General features: G+C 36.4%; 1 protein-coding gene across 28 annotated transcripts in view; it reads left to right on the plus strand.

The window, feature by feature from the left end:
* Window positions 1-7,129, plus strand: part of NEK1 (NIMA related kinase 1) — a 44,276-nt gene extending 37,147 nt beyond the window's left edge. For 23 of the 28 annotated variants that reach the window (XM_072928387.1, XM_072928385.1, XM_072928389.1 and 20 more), the window contains 4 exons: window positions 510-721; window positions 2,775-2,908; window positions 3,158-3,290; window positions 6,955-7,129. In XM_072928387.1, the coding sequence (XP_072784488.1) occupies window positions 510-721; window positions 2,775-2,908; window positions 3,158-3,290; window positions 6,955-7,004 (529 nt within the window). In that variant the 3' untranslated portion in view covers window positions 7,005-7,129. Of the gene's footprint in view, window positions 1-509; window positions 722-2,774; window positions 2,910-3,157; window positions 3,291-5,265; window positions 6,820-6,954 lie in introns of those variants that run through there. The other 5 variants (XM_072928390.1, XM_030271358.4, XM_030271359.4 and 2 more) reach the window with 2 other exon arrangements.
* Window positions 7,130-12,649: the final 5,520 nt, after the last annotated feature.

Genomic DNA, 12,649 nt, shown 5'->3' on the forward strand with positions numbered 1-12,649 from the left:
CTATGTTCTGGGAATCTTGCTCACTTATCTCCTCTACTTTTTTTATTAGAATGTTCTTCAAGTCCCCAGATTCTTTCAGGGGCTTCAAAATCTGACCCTGGAATTGACTATTCCCCACACCTTTGATAGTCTGGTGTATTTAGTCTGATTAGATCTAGATCTCTTTTTTGCTCGAGACACATTTTTATCTGGATTGAAAATTTGCCAGTGCACAAATACAAAAAATTTCAAATTACCTTACTAATAAAGTTGAATTGAGGACTTAGTATCTTTTCATGAGACTGTGGGATATCAATTTATTCCCTGTGTGTTGCATGATACAATGGTATTGATGCTGTAGTCATATTGGACTGAGGTCACAAATAGCTGGGGGAGGAGGGTGTCTTTTTTTTTTTCCAATCCAGCTAGGCAGGCTTTTCAATTTGCTGCTCACAAAAGAAATGAGCTCTTTCTAGAGGGTTTCACTTGCAAAATATTAATTATATAAACTTTATATCACATTCCTTTAGTATGTTTGGAGAGACAGATACAGATTTGCAGGAGCTCCAGGATTCAATGGAACAGTTGCTTAGGGAGCAGCCTAGTGAGGAACTGAGTGAAGAAGAGGAGTCTACTTTAAAGGCTAATGCCATGGAATGCGTAACAAATGGTACTGAGCTGGATGAAGGAGATGAAAATAACCTCAGCAGTGAAAGTGCTCTTAATGAAGAATGGCAGTCAGGTATAATTTCTGTTATACCTGTTTTATAAGTTATTTATTCATGTTAAAAATTCAGATACAGAATAATTTTTTAGCTTTGTCAGCTTATAACAAAGTAAAGCTCCAATTAATAATTTTTATACATAAATTATAAAAAATCAGATCATATTCAGACTTTCCGAATGTTAAGGTCAACATCTAAGCGACATTCCATGTTGCAAATTAAAGTTTGGCTGTTTGTTGTATAGTGATGGTTAATTGCCTTTTTCTCTAAATTGTCTAAAACTTGGCTTCAAGGAAGATCAAAGACAGAATGCATTGTATGTCTTGAATAATTCATGGCTGTAAGTGTGAAAAAGAAATAGCAATTGACACGACTGGAGTATCTGGGATTCAGCTTAAATTACAGGCAATCAAAAGGAACACGAAATTGTTCACCTTGTCCTTAGCCAAAATTAGGTATTAATGCAGTCAGACTAAAAGTGAGACAGATAAATTAATTACCGCTTTTTGCATTTTGCTTTAGCTATGCACAACTTCTTGAAGTCTCATTTCTGTTTTTTAAATTCTTGTGGAAATAGAAGTATTTTACTCTTGCTGTAAAATTAAGTGCAACTAGAAATATAGTTGCGAAAAGATACAGAAAATCAGTAACTCATCTAAAGCAAAGCTTTTGTGTAATTTTTATTGAAGAACATTTTCAACAAATCTAATAATGCATTCCAATAATTATTTTAAGGTAAAATAAACTTTGTTAATATCTTTAATTTTGTGGCAGTGCTGATGTTGTACACTGATAACATGCAATACTATCTGTGTCTGTGATTCTGCTGTTGCTGCAAGTGCTAATGTTTAATGCCAGTGGCCTACCTTCTAGATATTCCATAAGAATTTTAAGTTTCCCTGTTGGGGCAGGGAGGAAGGCAGGCCAGCCTTCAAAAGGGTAACAGATAGAACTTGAGACAAAATCTGCTCAAGATGCAGATGTTAAATAGAGTATTAGAAATAACCTAATGGGTTTTTAACCTGTATACAACTTTTCTTTTTATTTTATTGATACTTATTGATTTGACTGTTGCTACTTGAATGAAGGATGTGATTTGGTCAGGACTATACCTTACACTAGTCATATATAACAATTGTAAGTAGTAGAGTTCTGATACTACCTCATGAAGTCTGTGATCTACCAGGTAATAGTATTTAAAGGTTTGATATTATATGCTCTGAAATTTATGAAGTTTTTCCCTGGTAGACAAGTTCTCTCCAAATTTGAATGCTTATTTAAGAAGGTATTTTTTCCTGCATTTTACAATGGAATTTTACATAGGGATTCTGTTTTGTATTTTTTAAAATGTCCTTTTTTGTTAAATTTTGCCTCATGTTTCACTATTACAAATCTATTTTCAAGGTTTCTGAAGCCTATAAGCAAAATTATCTTGATTTCTCTCCTGTATCTTATTGCACCACTTTGGCATACTTAATTTGCTACACAAAGGAGATGCACTTATAAAAGAACAAGGAGCTCTGTAGCTAAGATAGTACTGTTTTTTTTCTACTTGTTCCATGGAACAAGATGATTCTCAGGGCAGAAAGCAATGGAGAATGGCAGTCAGGTATTATGTGTAACATACATGTCCTCATTTTTTGCTAGAAGACAGCTGTTTCATTAAGGAACTCCTTTCCCTTTTGTGGGACAGTCACCAAACCCTTCATAAGTTCCACTTCAGAAATTTATAGAGTGGTGGTATGGAACTTGACCTACTTTGCTAACTAAAATTCTGCTTTAAGGCCATACCTTGTTTTCCTTCAGGGTGAATACCCCTATGGCTAATTGTCAGAGTGGGGATTTAGTGGAGATAGCTGGATATGTCCTGTTTGGGATTCAGGATTTTTTTCGAGAAAGGGACTATTCCTACTTTCTTGCACATTGTCAGAACATCTGCCAACATCATCCAGTGCTCCTGAGCTTACCTGTTTGGTTGCTTTTAAAGGATATTTGTTTTAGAGATTTAGAAACAACAGTAAGAGTGTAGGAGAACTGAGAGGGTTTTACTGTTGTTTTCTTTTTTTCTAGATAATAGTGATGGAGAGATTGCCAGCGAATGTGAAGAATGTGATAGTATCTTCAGCCATTTAGAAGAGTTGAGATATAACCTGGAGGAGGAAATAGGCTTTGATAAATTAATTGAAGTTTATGAGAAAATAAAGGTTTGTGGAATAAGCTCAAGACTGTTTGCTGTGCCAGTTAACTAATTACTTTGTATGACTAGAGTAAAAGGTTTTTTCTGTAGTATTTTAATCTGTTTTGGCACACTAAAATATTATCAGAGAAAATGCCTGGCCAGTGGATTAAAGAGAAAAACGTGTGGTTTAACTATGAATTGCATTGAATAGATTTGAACTGTTTAATATTATAACCATTTTAATTTCGGCAACATGGTTTGTTCTTTCCACTAGGCTATACTTGAAGATGAAGATGAAAATATTGATGTTTGTTCAACCATAGTTCAATCTGTTCTTGGAAATGAACACAAGCACCTGTATGCCAAAATACTTCATCTGGTAATGGCAGACGGAGCCTACCAAGAAGGTAATCTCAATGTATCCTGGCAATTATGGATGATGTTCTTTCTTGGTCATATACAATATAGGTTCTAATATACTTTTAAAACATCATAATATGACGGAGTTTAGAACATGTCTGTGCTTTGCTATATTGATTGACTAAATTAATTAAAATTTCTCACAAAGGTATTTTTTATTCCTTCAGCAAAATGTGGCAAACTTTGCTGACCACTGATTTAACAGAATTTGCATGTACAGTCAACTGTAACAATAATTGGCGTACAAAAGCTACAATATAATTATTTAATTTCTGTAAAACAGTTTCACAGATGGGGACAGAAAATCCAGCCCAAAACTTGCAGAATCAAAAGCAATTTTATCTTAAGAATTAATGAACTTTCAGCTAAAATAATATTATGCTTTCTATAGTGTTACTTTTAATAAGTTGCACCATCACTCTTTTACTGAAAATTTCATGGAGCTCTTTATCCTATAATTAGCATTTTTCAGAAGACCTTGATGTGTGTGTACCATCCATCTTATTTGGTGTCTCAGTAACACATGGCAATGATTTATTTTACCCTGGAGCCCTGCCCAGCTTAGCACAGGTTTCAAGGCAGATGGATGTTGCTCCATCTTTCAGAGTCATGTTTATGAAAAAAAAACACAGACCACCATGAGTGAGGGAATGCTTTTGGTTTTTTTCGTTTCTCTCACATCAAAAATTTAACTGCAGTTACATATTTTTACATTTCTAATGGTCAAAGTCTTCGCTGGAGAGGGGAGAAATAAGAAATCTAAAATTTTAATAAGTTTTATAGAAATCAGAAGCATCACATACTGGCTTTAGAAGTATGTGCAATGATCACCGTTTATGCTTTTCAATTTTCAAAAAAAAATATTTTAATGCATGTTAACCATTATGTACTTTCTGCATCTTTTAAATTCTTTTACAAATGTGTTGCATTAATAGTGCAAGGTCAAGTAAGTGTACGGCTTTATATGACTTTCATATGTAAATATTTGGGGGGGGTCCTTAAAACTAGTTAGAAAAACATAATAGTTTGGTTTTTTATATAATTCTAATCCAAATTACATTTTCCTGATTTTTTTTTTCTACTGATATAGAACTGCTAGGTAAGAACAATCATTTCCATGTTATTTTCATGCTGTGCTAGAGAAGTATGGCTGAGAAATGTTTGAAAAATATTTTTCAGGCACAATTTCTTGATTTAATGACAGATTTGGAAAGATGCACTGTAGTAGTCCATTGTTCAAGTGTACAAAAGACTGGAAATGTAAAATAGCAAGAAAATGGTTACTGTGGTGTCACCATTTTCTTTTGCTTGCTACTCTGCTTTAAGGATAGTTTAAAACTAGTACTAAAAGGCTTAAATTAAAATTTGCTAAAATGTTGGCACATAAATTATAAGCTGTTGTCTGAGTGAATCCTATTAAAATGAGCTGACTTTCATCTGGCAAAATGCTGATTAACAAGTGGCTCTTTTTATTAGATTCAGTTCTAATTATGTATTTTACAAATCTGTGGTAGCATCCAAAAAATGATAAGAAAAAGTAATTCTGTAAATTTCAGACACTTGAATTAAAAAGTGCTATGCTAATAAGGGTGAATAGAGGACAAGTGACAGACAGAAGGATCTTCATGAGCTTCTGTCTCAAAAGCCTTATACTCTTCAAATAAGAAATGTTGGGAGAAAATCTCTGTTGCTCTTTCTAAGAGGATTGTTCTACTGAAGCAGGCTACTTGAGGTGCAGCTATCTTAAATTCACTAATCTAAGATGACACGATGTTCAATATTTGTGTAGCACTTTAAGGCAGCTTTGGTCATGGTCACCTCATTGGTGACAGACTTAGTGTATTCTTGTGTTATTGCTTACTGAATTGTGGTTTCTAGATTGTTTTGTACCCCTAGCTTGACTTGTGTCTATGTGTGTCTCTCCTTTTCTTACTGTCTCTCCTGCTCTTCTACTTTGTACAGGTAATGATGAATAACCTGACTCAGGAAATTCCTTAGTGCTTACTACGTAACAGTGTCTGAAGTCTGCACAGCTGAACAACAAGTTGTAGCGGAGAATGTAATATGGTGCAGGAGAGGCAAGACTTCAAAAAAGAATGCTGATTGTATGGAAAAGAGAAACATGCCTTTTAAACTGAGATACCTTTAGAGTTCTCTTGTGTGGATTTGCATACGTGTTCCTTAAATATTAGGTGCCCAAAATTTTAAAAAACCCACACGAACCAACCAACAACAACAAAAAAAATCAACAAAACCCAAAAAACTCAACAAACCAAACAAAAAAACCCCAAACCTGTAACATCTCAAATTTCAAAAGAAACAGAGACAGAAATATCTCTGTATGTTCTGATACAAAACTGAGACCTATAATTAAAACAGAATTTCTGCCATATGAACATATAGCTGGTATGGTTGAACAGTTGGAAGTATTACTCTGTTGTTGAAGTACTCACATCTAGCTACTCACTTCCAAGTAGCTTTTCTTTACACCTACACAAAGAAATTACTTTGTTTTTATTGACCCTCATGGTTGTATTTTAATAGTATCTTCATCTAGTGGTCCAGTCCTAGCATTTCACTTTTACTGTATTTTGAAGCTGAAGGCTTCTGTCACATTTGAAATATCTTGATGGTGTTTCTTAATTAGAGCAAACTGGTACATAAGTCATCCTTGAAATGTGTGGGGCAGGGGGGGGTTGGGATTGAAAAATCCATTTGGAGGCAGAATACTCTTTTTTCCAAAACTTTTATTCTTATTTTTCTTCTTCCCTTTTCCTATCCCCTTCCCAAAAATCCCAGTTGTTTGCCTCTCTTGAATTTTGTAATCTGGTCAGTGATGATATACCACGCTGTTGAACTGAAAAGGGGAGGTGCTTTGCAGTTTGGCTTTGAATTCTGAGTGTTCTAGTCATTGCTCCAGCAGCCACAGGGGAGAATGAAACATTGCAGCCACAAGTGCTGTGTAATATTTTGTATCTTCTGGCTCCTGTTTTGTACAGCTTCATTTCCACCACCCTACAGGGAAAACAGGTTTCTTCTGACACACATTTCCTCATTCCTTATGTTGAAGCAGTAATATACAGGGCAGACATTCAGGATTCTGTTGTTTTGCAGTCATCATCTTTGTGTCAGCTTTACTGGTTTATGCATTACAGTAAGTCTCTTGTTATGAATTTGATGAACTGTCAAACTTCTAAGTGCCCTACTGAAGAAAAACAGGTTTAGTTTCCTTTTTTTTTCAGCTACAACTAGTCACAATATAAAAATGTCAAAAGCTGATTTTCCACAAATAAAAACAAGTATATATATATATATATATTTATTATTTAAACTGTCAAAATGTGTACATGATTTTTGTATAATTGCTTTATGGTGTCATTATTAAAATTTTGCCCACTGAAAAGCATTAAATTTTTTTAGACAGATATCAAACTTACTCTAGTTCAGCAGTATCGTGGGAGTCTGCGGTGAGAATAAAATTATTAATAATAAGAATAAAAATTTGCCTTTAATGGATTATTCTTTATATTCTTATTTCTTTGATAAACACTTCTTCATCTGGTGAGAAACTATGATCAGTTCTTGGAAACAGTGTTGGTTCTGCGCTGTGCTGACTTTCTCATTTATTTCCTTTTTCTTAACTTCCCACAGTAATCTTTTTACCAGGTTTCTCATCCATTCCACTTTCTACTGCTGCATAATCTATTCAGAGATATGATCCTCATGTGATACGTCACTCATGGCTTTTAGCAAATACACCATAAAGACTCTATTAAAGAATGATTCTTGTGAAGAAAGACTCTATTAAAGAATGAGTTATTTCTCTTTTTCTGGTTTGATTTTTCAAATTACACCTTGCCCACCTTTTGAAGGAAGGGAGGACTCAAAACCTTTAGATTTAAGATAATACAGAATAACTGTATGGAAACAACAAAATAATACAGCTTGTGTATTCTGTCCTCTGTGGTTTGAATCCCTTTAAGGTGATAGTCTTACTGAAGTTAAGGACTGGGCCGTGTTCACTTATTTTAAATTGATATTGTGTCATTATTGACAGTCTTCATTTCTTACGCAGTGTACAGGCTTGCATCTGATGAGAAACATGGCATAAGCTGCAGACTGCAAGATTTACAAACAGAATTTTTTACCAATTAATAATTTGGAAAATAAATGTAGATTGCGGACAGCTTTTTAAGAATAATCTTCAAACCTGCCACTCAGGATTGAATATCCTTGAAATTCCTCAAAAGCTAACTTAAAACTGACACAGTAAATAAGTTTGTCTGCAAAAGAAATACTTTCATCTGAATTGTTAAATCCATATTTAATGTATTCTATAATGACATCAAGGACTGGTGGCTGCAAGATAATTAATTGGTCTGTATGCAATTTATTGATAGTTGAGCATTTGGCTTGTGTGCATATTACATTCACCTTGAAGAATTTTCTGTTGTAGTTCTAGTAGCAAATTGAGATATGGAATGGTATTTTTCACACAAAACATGTTCTGTGAACTATATAACACTGATGTCTCTCTCTTCATACTTGCTTCTTGACCCTTAAAGCCAACTCTAAGTTCAGTTGAATGTTTAAAAAAAAACCAAAACAACCAAACAAGCAAAAAACCATCAGCAGAAAGGAGTGAGACCCCCAGCAGTGAGCTGGTTGAACTGAACAGGTACTCTACCCGAAGCACCAATGCCTAAAACCTTCTTTGAAGAACATAGCCTGAAGAGGCTTTTGCTCTTCAATTTGTTGAACTCTGACAAGTGCATATTTGCAGTTACAACTAGAAGAAACTTCAGAAAAATGTGTTACCTGCTTGGGCAACGTGAACCAAAGCAGAGCACTGGTTTTTCTGTGGTCTGGTGAGTGAATGGCTGATTTAAATCAAGTTCCAATCTACCACATTCCTAACAAGGCTCTTCATGCTCTTGAAAAACCTGCATTATTTATTAGTAATTCCTTCTTCCGCTTTTGCTGCTTCTCTGTCCCTCCTGCTCTCATGTGAGCATAAATGCGGTCTGTTCACTCAGGCGCGCATTCTGCATCACCTCGTTGCTGTGAAGCCTTAGAGCGTTCCGAGCTGGTTGGGAAGGGGCTGCGGGTGCTGTGCGGGCCCGGGGCCGCCAGGTGGCGCCGCGCGGGTTCCTGCGGGAGCGCGGCGGGGCTGAGCCGGAACGGGAGTTCACAAGGCCCTGCCATTTATTGATGTCCCTGTACAAGGCCATTTATTGATGTCCCTGTACAAGGCCGTTTTCTGAAAACACCCTTAGGCACAATTCTTTGTCTGTTTACAAATCTTCGCGTTCTTTTTCCTGGAGGACAGGAGGATCATAGACTATCCTGAGTTGGAAGGGACCTACAAGGATCATAGAGCTTAACTCTTAGCCAAGAACAGTCACACCATGTGCCTGAGAACATTTATCCAAACGCTCCTTGAACTCTGGTCACTCTGTAACCTCTTCCCTGGGGAGCTGTTCCATTGCCCAGCCACCCTCTGGGGGAAGAAACTTTCCCTAACATCCAATCTAAACCTCCCCTAACACAGTTTCATACCATTTCTTAGGGTCAACTAGAAAGCTAGAACTACACACAAACTTTTGGATTGCTTGCTTTTTTGACTTGCAGTTGGCAAGATGAGTAACTGGAACTTAAACATTTGTCTATCTTTTTCATCACCCATAGACAAGGGGTCTCATTTGATTTAAAAAGAGCAGGCTTTAACTCCTCTGGAAGTTTAGCTCAGGAAGAGTTGTAACTGCAGTGAGGTCTCCCCTCCTTTTCTCCAGGCTGAGCAGACCAAGTGATCTCAGCTGTTCCTCATATGACTTCCCTAAACAGCCCTTCACCATACTTGTAGCCCTGCTTTGGATGCTTTCTAATAGCTTTATGGTATGGTATGGCCAGTCTCCCCAAATGACTAGATGCAAATTTAAATAAAATAAAACACTTTTTGCACATGTAAAATGTATATTTGGGCTTGGTCTGATCTTCCTCTTTGCCAGTGGCTGGGGAAGAAGCATGCCCCTGACTAAATTACTGATTTGACTTCTGTCTCACACTAAAAGCATCACATCAAAGCTCAAATAAGACTACACTCTACATAATTTTATTAGCTGTGATAAACCAAATACAAATATAGAAATTTAACTTTTCAATCCTTTTAAATGTTTTTCTTTTCAAATAACTGTTTGCTTTCTCAAGTCTTAGTTTACCATTTATTCATTCATGAACCATGCAGACTCAAATTTAGTGTGATATAGAAATCAATGGTTACCATTCCTAAAACCTTTTTTTGCCATTTTTATCATAGCAATTTAAATGGAGCAATTTGTATCATTTTAGTAGTAGTTTTAAAACCCATAAAGAGCTTCATGTAAATTAAATTTGTGTGTTAATGCAATTCACACTTCAAAACTGTTTCCAAATTGATATATTTTCCAGCTGAGCTGATGAGTTCATCAATTCAAATTGTAGCACTTAGAATGGCTGGCTTGTGCAAGAGTCTTAAAAACACTTCTTCATCAACTAAAGCCTTAATTGAGCTACTTCCACAGAAATATATTAATTTACAGTTACTTGTGAGTCCTGTATATATACATATATGTGTTTGTGTATGTATATATATGTGTGAGTGTATATATGTATATGAGTTCAGCTACTGCTCCTAAATTGCTTGCCTTGAGCATCTCTGATGTGGTGCACTCTTCCAGATTTTATTTCCAATATATTTTTTAAACCAAGACGGGATTCAGCCAATTCCATCCACTCTCTTTTTAACAATACAGTTTAGAGAACTCAAAGAGCCAAAGGTTTGTAGAGTTTTTTCACATGAGCTGCATAACACAAGGCAAAGCCATGGGCAGGCTCCAGAGTGGGAATACTCCAGCACTTGCTTAGTTTCGGGATGGCTGTGACAGTTCTTTCCCAAGTCATCCCTGAGGTTGACTGTATCAAGTGTGAGGCGGGAGAGTTGCGTGATTCACTTCTGCTTGGCTGATGGATGTTCCCTTAGGGACTGCAGTCAGCCAGGAAAAAATTCACTTCAGATTGAAATAGGACTGTGGCTTGAGCTGATGCAGGCATGCTCTGAGGAGAACCAATTGGGTCTTTGACATTCCCTAACTTTTGCTGTATCCTGCACACAGTCCTGACAGTAATGTCTCCCCTAGGGGAAGGGATGAAGTATGCATTTTGGCTGTGTCCTTGATATAGAATAAAACTTTCCTAAATTCAAATTGTAGGCTAAAAGACTGTGGTTCTATTTCTCTTGAAAAATTTTAAATCTCAAGCAATACTCCAGGGATGCCATACTTTCCTCCTATTGGCTTCCCCATCAGCAGTCAAATGTTCTTATTGTTGGTTTTTTTATTGCTGGTACAACTATTCTGAATGCTGTCGGATAAGTTCTGCAAAACTAAGGTATGTAGCCTTTTTCTGAAGGGGTTGATTTGATGTGGGTAGAGAAAGGACAGAAAACCTGAGGTGCATGAGCCACAACTCTGTCTATTGTGGAGCTCTACGGACTTGAGCCCTGCTTAAAACTGCTTTTTATAAACTGCTAAAGCTGTTACATTTTCTCTAAATTCTGTTTCTTCTTTTGTATGAAAGTTTAAAAAAGACCAGATGTGATAGTTACTGCCATTCCCTAGCTGGCACGGTGATACTCAGTCAAAGGTTGGAGTTGATGATCTCAATAGGTCTTTTCCAACCTCATTTATTCTGGGAATCTGTAACAATTCTTGATAAAGATGTGTGAAAGATAGAAATAAAATGCAATAATTTACCATAATTATAGCACAATTTAATTGATCCTTTCCCATTGACATTAATTTCGATAACTTACATAGCCATTTGGAGTATGTTAGTTCTCTTCTTTAAACATTGTAAGACAAGCCTAAAAGATGAAGTCTATGACAGTTGAGCTTCTCAACAGAGTATATTTGAACATAACATTGATGTTCAATACTTTGATGTCTTTTAATTATTATAAATATGAACATACTTTATTTTTTTATACTCAGTCATTTTTAGCCTTATTTAATAGACCTGTATTTATTTTTACATATATGAGAATTATTTCAATGGCACTGATGTTATTTTTAACTTAGTAATATAGCACTTTTTTTCCAGCTATGGGAAAGCCTAATTGCACTAACCTCTATATCCAGTTCCACTGTGGCCTTTAGTACATCAATTAATGATCACAGTGCCCTGAATAACTTAACTCACTGTATTAACTTAATACTTCTTTGTCACCTTTCCTCAGACAACAACTGTTGCTTTCTCTACATTGGACAATCCTCTTTGTCCAGAAACTTCAGCAAATTCTGACTCCACAGACCATGAGGTCAAACATTGCCAGGTGGGAAAGGAAGCACAGTTCAGTCCTGACCCACAACCTTTGTTAACCAGGCAGTGATACTGTAGTAACTATTTTGCTCGAATCCATAGTGGGCAGTTTCCACCACAACCCCCAGTATCTCACTGTACATTACTATAGTGGAGCATGAACAAGCACTGTTATAAGGCCTCCTTCCTCCCAATAAAATTAAAGAAAGCTTGAGTCAGATCCCACTGTGATTTGTTAAGCTTCTCCTGTTCACCATAGTCTGTTCTTTCCCTCTGCTGATGATTATCAGGACCAGCAGAAGGAAATGTTCGCCCACCCTCATACTTGGGCACGAAGTAGAGCATCATTGATTAAACTGCTGAGAAGATGGGTGTGAGCCAAGGCATCAGATTCTGAGCTGCAGTTGGTGAGGATATGAACACGTCTCCCATTATGCTTATTCTGCCACAGTGAACACAATCTCCATCAGAAGGATGGGATATAACAGATGGAGCTATAACTTAAACCACTTTGTAACAGTTCCTAAAGCTCATCTGTCAAGGATGGTGCCAGACTGCTTGTGCAGTGTTAGTAAGAGAAATTTATGTATGAACATACAATGTGAAACAGGCCTGCTGAGGAGCAAAAGCTGTGTAGCCTGTAGTGTTTATCTTGCATTAATCAAGTTGTAATGTATTTACTTAGCACTATTTTTGTTTTCACTTGCTGGCAAAATCCCCGCAGATGTTTTATTCTACCTTACAGCAGTTAAAAAGGTGAGAAATGCATAACTGAAATAATTTACTAATTGTGTAATTTCCTGGTTTATTACACAATAAACCATGGGGGCTTGTTAGAGGATCACACTAAACCTAAGTATGACACAGGTCAGATCACTTCCTGCAGTCACTGGCTTTAACAAAGCTATCTATGACACTTCAACTCAGGTATTTTCAGCTGAAGTTCAGAAGAGTGGCAAGCCTGTAAGATGTGGAATTTCCCCTATCCCTC

The sequence above is a fragment of the Taeniopygia guttata genome, chromosome 4, assembly GCF_048771995.1.
Source record: "Taeniopygia guttata chromosome 4, bTaeGut7.mat, whole genome shotgun sequence".
NCBI classification, from domain to species: domain Eukaryota; kingdom Metazoa; phylum Chordata; class Aves; order Passeriformes; family Estrildidae; genus Taeniopygia; species Taeniopygia guttata.